At 55.7% G+C, this 7124-nt stretch overlaps 1 protein-coding gene across 1 annotated transcript in view; it reads right to left on the bottom strand.

The window, feature by feature from the left end:
* Positions 1 to 5943: 5943 nt before the first annotated feature.
* MYO1G (myosin IG) overlaps positions 5944 to 7124 on the bottom strand; it is a 16264-nt gene continuing 15083 nt past the window's right edge. The window contains exons 21-22 of the mRNA XM_007447021.1: positions 6176 to 6330; positions 5944 to 6100 (exon numbers count right to left, since the gene is read on the bottom strand). Of these exons, the coding sequence (XP_007447083.1) occupies positions 5944 to 6100; positions 6176 to 6330 (312 nt within the window). The remainder of the gene's footprint in view (positions 6101 to 6175; positions 6331 to 7124) is intronic.

The following is a 7124-nucleotide window of genomic DNA, read 5'->3' on the forward strand; positions in this document are numbered from 1 at the left end:
GAGACAGAATGCCACGGTCAGAGTATAAAGCCTGCTGAACTGCCCACTCATGGCCCATTGATTCGTTTTCTCACTGAGTGGGGAGAGCTCTGTCAGGCCCAGAGCGCAGGGCGGCTCTCCAAGGGGCCTCTCCTGTGAATGCGCACACGGTCTTGCCCTCTCCCTTCTCGGTGTCCACGCCTTCTGCAACCCGATACCTGCAGGAGCCCTGCGAGGCATGGGGACCCGGGAAAGGTGAGGAGGCAGGGGATTGCCCAGCCTTGGTCTGTGGGTGTCACGTGGTCCTTAGAGCCACGACCACTGTGCGAAGCTGAGTGAGACCCGGGCAGCTGCAATCAATCCCCAGAAGAAAGGGCAGGCTCAGTCCCTAGGCCTGGCCCTTGGAATCCCATCATTGTCCCCTGATCCCTGCTGCCCACCCTGCTCTGCTCAGGGACGGAGAGGAATATGCTAGGGAAGGCCACATTCCAGGCCCACATCCATAGGCTCACTGGTGTAGTTCCTTGTCAAGGGTGTGATTTGGGCTCAAAATATTTTTTTTTCTTACTGCAACATTAGATACATTCAGAGCATAAACTTCAGAAGATAGAGTTGACTAAAAGGAGATAGACACACAATGACATCATACAAAAGATAGCACCGTTAGCAGTAAGATCTCTCCTGTCCTGCCCCCTCTAATACACACCCATATATTTTTCAAAACTGTAATTAGGGACTTCCCTGGTGTCACAGTGGTTAAGAATCCGCCTGCCAGTGCAGGGGACACAGTTTCGAGCCCTGGTCTGGGAAGATCCCACATTCCACACAGCAACTAAGCCCATGCGTCACAACTACTGAGCCCATGTGCCACAACTGCTGAAGCCTGCATGCCTAGAGCCTGTGCTCCACAAGAGAAGCCACTGCAATGAGAAGCCTGCACACAACAACGAAGAGTAGCCCCTGGCCGCAACTAGAGAAAGCCCGCACGCAGCAACGAAGACGCAACGCAGCCAAAAATAAATAAATAAAATTTTAAGATAAAACAAAAATAAAAAAATTAATTAGCAATCATATTAGGTACAATTGTATTTTTTTTAAAAAAGGGGAAAAAGGGACTTTCCTGGCAGTTCACTGGTTAAGACTTCACGCTTCCATTGCAGGTGGCGCGGGTTCAGTCCCCGGTTGGGGAACTAAGATCCCACATGCTTCATGGTACGTCCGAAAAAAAAAAGGGGGGGGGCAAAATACTTGAATAAACATTTCTCCAAAGAAGAGACACAAATGGCCAATGAGCACATGAAAAGTTGCCCAATGTCATCAGTCATCAGGGAAATGCAAATCAAAACCTCAGTGAGATACCACTTCACACTCTTTATGATGGCTATTTTAAAAAAAAAGAAATAGGGCTTCCCTGGTGGTGCAGTGGTTGAGAGTCCGCCTGCCGATGCAGGGGACACGGGTTCGTGCCCCGGTCCGGGAGGATCCCACATGCCGCGGAGCGGCTGGGCCCGTGAGCCATGGCCGCTGAGCCTGCGCGTCCGGAGCCTGTGCTCCGCAACGGGAGAGGCCACAACGGTGAGAGGCCCGCGTACCGCAAAACAAAAACAAAAACAAAAACAAAAAATACCAAAAAACAGAAAATAACAAAAGGTTGGCAAGGATGAGGAGAAACTGGAACCCTTATACACTGGTGGTGGGAATGTAAACTGGTGCAGCCACTTTGGAACCATCTGGTGGTTCCTCCAGAAAGTTAAACTTAGAGTTACCATTTGACCCAGCAATTCCACTCCTTGGTATATACGAAGAGAATCGAAAACTTACATCCACGCAAAAACTTGTGCACAAACGTTCACCACACCATTATTCATAATAGTCCACCAAATGTCCATCAACTGATTAATGGATAAACAAAATGTGGTATATAAAAACAATAGAATATTATTTGTCCGTAAAAGAATGAAGTACTGACACGTGCTACAACATGGTTGAACCAAAGACATTACGCTAGTGAAAGAAGCCAGATGAATGAGATCACACATTGTATGATTCCATTTATGCCAGGGGTCCCCAGGCTGCGGACCGCTGGTGGTCCACGGCCTGTTAGGAACCCGGCTGCAGAGCAGGAGGTGAGCTGCGGGCTAGTGAGTGAAGCTTCATCCGATGCTCCCCATCACTCCCCATCACTCCCCATCGCTCCCCATCACTCCCCCATCACTCCCCATCACTCCCCCATCATTCCCCATCACTCCCCATTGCTCCCCCATCGCTCCCCGTTGCTCCCCATCACTCCCCATTGCTCCCCATCGCTCCCCCATCACTCCCCATCGCTTGCATTACCGCCTGAACCATTTCCCCCACCCCTGTCCATGGAAAAATTGTCTTCCATGAAACCGGTCCCTGGTGCCAGAAAGGTTGGGGACTGCTGATTTATGTGAACTGTCGGAATAGGCAAATCCATAGACACAGAAAGTAGGTTAGTGGCTGCCAGAGGCTGGGGAGAGGGGAATGGGCGTGGCTGCTAGTGGGTGCCAGCTTCTCTTTGGGGCGATGAAAAGTTCTAATATTAGATAATGGTGCTGGCTGGTTGCACAACCTTGTTAATATACTAAAAATGACCAAATTGCTCATGTTAAAATGGTGGATTTTGGGGACTTCCCTGGTGGTGTGGTGGTTAAGACTCCACACTCCCAATGCAGGAGGCCTGGGTTCGATCCTTGGTCGGGGAACTAGATCTCACATGCCACAACTAAGGAGCCCACCTGCCACAACTAAGACACAGTGCTACCAACTAAATAGTGTTTTAAAAAAATGTTACTTTCTTCTTAAAAAAAAGTGGTGAACCGGGCTTCCCTGGTGGCGCAGTGGTTGGGAGTCCACCTGCCGATGCAGGGGACACGGGTTCGTGCCCCGGTCCGGGAGGATCCCACATGCCGCGGAGCGGCTGGGCCCATGAGCCATGGCCGCTGAGCCTGCGCGTCCGGAGCCTGTGCTCCGCAACGGGAGAGGCCACAACAGTGAGAGGCCCGCATACCGCAAAAAAAAAAAAAAAAAAAAAAAAAGTGGTGAACCTTGTGTTGTGTGAATTATACCTCAATAAAAAGTGGCAGGAGTGTATGTAAGGATAATTGAAAGAATTAAGTCTATGCATTTTTTGAGGGGAGACCAGTATAACTTTACATTAAAAAAAAAAGGTAAAAACGCCACCTTTAGGGTTCTGTTTCCTCATCTGCTAAATGGAGACGGCCTTTCCTGCTCCTGTGGTTCTGGAGGGACCAGACACGCTGAGGAAGCCACCGACTGAGCCACACATGGAATTTTCATGTCCCTGCATCTGGATGAGGCTCACCCCGGCATGCTAGACATCTTCCCTAGGGCCTCATGTAGTCCTCGAGACAACTTTAGGAGAATGTTCTAGCAGACTTGTTCTGTTGATAGGAAGCTGAGAGGATGGCCCATGACTGGGTTACCCGATTCTAACAGGAAGAGCTGGACGTTTTGTTTTTGTTTTTTAGAAATAGACCCCACATATACAGTCAATGGATTTTTTAAAATTAATTAATTAATTAATTAGTTTTTGGCTGTGTTGGGTCTTTGTTGCTGCGCGCGGGTTTTTCTCTGGTTGCGGCAAGTGGGGGCTACTCTTAGTTGCGGTGCGCGGACTACTCACTGCAGTGGCTTCTCTTGTTGCGGAGCACGGGCTCTAGGTGCGCGGGCTTCAGTAGTTGTGGCACACGGGCTCAGTAGTTGCGGCTTGCGGGCTCTAGAGCGCAGGCTCAGTAGTTGTGGTGCACAGGCTTAGTTGCTCCGCGGCCTGTGGGATCTTCCCAGACCAGGGCTCGAACCCATGTCCCCTGCATTGGCAGGCGGATGCTTAACCACTGCACCACCAGGGAGGCCCAGAAGAGCTGGACTTGAACCCAGTCTGTGGAGCTTCGGGGTGGGTGCCCAAGCCCTCAGCTCAGCTTCATTGTAGGGAACGGCCACAGTCTGACATGCCCAGAGCTGGCAGGTTTGTTTTGTGGGTACATGGCCCTTCTGGCGGGAGTGTGTACTTTTGGCATGGAAACTCTATGTGAACAGTTCCCATCCTCAGTGGGAAACCTCAGCAGGTCAAAACACAAGACTGCAAAAGCGGCCCCTTCTGTGGAAGGCGGCCCTCCTGAGAGACAAACCCTTGACAACCCTCTCTAGACCCAAGCCTGTTTGCTTTCGTTTTCTCACTGATGGGAGCTTTCTCTGCCAAGCTGCCACTCAGCAAACACCTCCTGTCGTTGGTCAGTGAGTAGTCCCAGAGTGTCCACCAGGGCCAGCCCCGCACTGGAGCCAGCAGTTGCGGTGGTGAGCAGAGCAGTGTCCATCAAGGCCGCAATGACTGGCGGTGAGGACTGATGCAAACCAACAATGACAGAGACCGATGAAATGTTTGCAGGTGACCTGCGTGCTTCAAGAGAGAAGCACTGTGTGTCTTACTAGCTCAGGACAAGGTGCTCCGCAGAAGGGGGCCATGAAGGTGGGGTGGGAGGGGAATTCAAGGAATAAAGAGCATGTAGGAGAGGACCTGAGGAAGGAGGCTCAAGCAGGTGAAGAGGGGCAACAGGGACACTCCTCCCAGAGGTAGAAGCATGTGCAAAGGTCCTGAGGATGGAAGGGGCTGGGGTCCTGTCACCTGAAAGCGCTCTGAGCTTGTGTGTGGGGATGATTCTGGAAGGCCAGCAGGCCCATCTGATTAGGATGTTGCTGTCTTCCTAAGTGCAGTGAGAAGGGGGTGTTAAGCCGGGTGGCATTCTCCACGGACAACTGGTAGCCACAGGGAATTAGACCGCAGCAGGTTAGGATTTGAGAGAAGGTGCAAGTCCAGGGTGAGAAGTGTGCTGATCCCACAGTTACTCAGGGGTGGAGCCAGCTTGCCTCGGCAGGGGCCCCAAATAATGCATGGAGGTGAAGGGAGGCAGCAGGGTTACTGGTGTGAGCAGCAGGGACAGGAACACCAGGAGGAAGGGCTTGTCCCAAAGCCACCAGAGTCACCAGAGCCGGGGAGAGATGCCGGAGTAGGCCATCTGGGGGCTTTGGGGGCCTCAAGGCCTCTTCCAGGGCAGGAGCAGCCAGACACAGACCTGCATGGTGGGAGGTGACCCCCCCGCCCCCCAGGAGAGGAGAGGTGACAGTAACAAGGGGAAGCCTCAGTAAGTTCTCAGCCCTTCCATGACACACCCAAAGGCCACGGCAAACAGACAGCGACCTCTCTCCACACCAACAGGGCACAATCAAACAAGGATGCCCCCAAATTTAGGGTGCCCCAGGAAGAGGAAGGGCGCAGCATTGGGGGCAGAGAAGCCACCTACTGAGAGAGGAGAGGAGAGGGCCTGGGGCTAGACGGGGCCGGGGCAGGGGCAGGGGCTGGGAAGAGGCTCTGCTAGCCTGAGCTGGGGGCGGGTGTACTCACTCTGGCCTTCCTTGGGTTGGCTTCCTGGAGAAACCCCAGGCTTGGGGACGGGCTCCCAGAGTCTGGGGAGTCCTGGCTACCGGTGTCCCAGAGGTAGGGTTCCCAGGCCATGGGATGCCCATACCCAGCACCGACACAGACAGCAGCTGAGACAGTGTGTGCCCCCAGTGTGTGCTCTGCCCAAGCCCCGTCCCAAGACGGCCCTGGGACCCCCAAGCTTCCCCAATGGCCCAATAGGAAAAATGGAATCCTACAGGAGGGGAGGAGAGAGAAAGAGACCAAGGCTCTGGGGACATTTGGAAACCCAAGAGGGGCAGCCTTGGACGCAGGGGTCAGCAGAGGACACTGGGGTGACATTTGCCAAATCGGCGGTGGCTGGAGATTGTCCGCCCCCGGACACAAGCCTACGCCCGTCACAGACTCAGCGTCCTTTATTGCACAGCGAGACTGCGATCTTTCCCCGGTGTGGGCGCGGGTGGAGAACCCCTCGGCCAGGCCCCGGTGCGGGCGGGTAGGCCGGCTCAGCAGCCCGGCCACAGGAGGGTGAAGGCACCGCGGCTGCAGCGGAAATCCGGCTCTGGCTGCTCCGGCTTGGGCTCCACGGAGACCAGGCGCCGAGCCCCGCGCTGGGTCAGCGGGATGCAGTCGGAGACGCGAACCTCCAGGTCCCGGCCCTCCCTGAAGGAGGGAGGTCAGGGTCAGGACGGGCAGGGCTCTGCAGCCCCGCATCCGCCCCCGCGCCCCGAGACTCACCCCTGGCAGTGCGCGGCCAGCACGCCCACCAGCTCCCCGATGCGGTTGTCCAGCGGCGGCCGGGAGCGGTGCAGGCACACCACCAGGTCGTCGTAGCCCCGCGCGTGCAGCACCACCAGCTGGTCCCGCCCGCTGGTCACGCTCAGCCCGGTCACCTGAAGGGGGCGGGGTCTCAGGGTCAGGGGCGTGGCAGGCCCTCCTCCCCAAACCGGCACCTCCGCCCCGCAGCCCAGGAGCACAGGCCCGCCCGCACTCACGCATCTTCCCCTCCCCAGCACCCCGCCGCTCCCCTCGGCCTCTCCCGAGCTCCCCTCTTCTCCCCCAGGTCCCACAGCCCTGCTGTCCTCTCTAGGTCCCCTTCCTCCCTCTCTGGTCCTGCCCATAAAGGGGAGGGTCGGGCAGGGCGCACCGCACACGAGGGCTTTTTGCCCTAATGGAATGTTCTAGATCTGCACAGTCTAACGTGGCACCACTGCTCACCTGTGGCTCTCCAGTACCTGAATGTGCTGGTGCCACTGAGGAGCTGAACTTTTACTTTTCTTTCCTTTTCATTGCATTTAAATAGCCACACGGGTCGTGGCCACCATACTGGATGGTCCTCCAGCCTGACAGTTACAGGGACCCCCAGCCTCAGTCCCTGCCCTGGGTCACCCCTTGGCCTGTGGGAATATGAGCTGCGACTCCAGTGGGCAAGTGGGTCACAGAACTGGACAGAGGGGTGAAAGGCGGGGGACAGGGTCCCACGGGAGGCAGCCACACACTGCAGCCAGCTCCATGCGGTCCAGTGGCGGAGACCCCCGGGCAGGCACTGGCACAGATGTGGGGAAGAGGGGCCATTTGGCATTTCGTTCTGCCAAAGAGTGGAGCAGGAGGGGGGCGAGGAGGCCGAGGATGGGGCTCTGGGCCCCCCACCCGTGGGGCAACCAGAAGCCTCTGCAGGCTGTTCAGC

This window comes from Lipotes vexillifer, unplaced genomic scaffold, assembly GCF_000442215.2.
Source record: "Lipotes vexillifer unplaced genomic scaffold, Lipotes_vexillifer_v1.1 scaffold1359, whole genome shotgun sequence".
Lineage (NCBI taxonomy): Eukaryota > Metazoa > Chordata > Mammalia > Artiodactyla > Lipotidae > Lipotes > Lipotes vexillifer.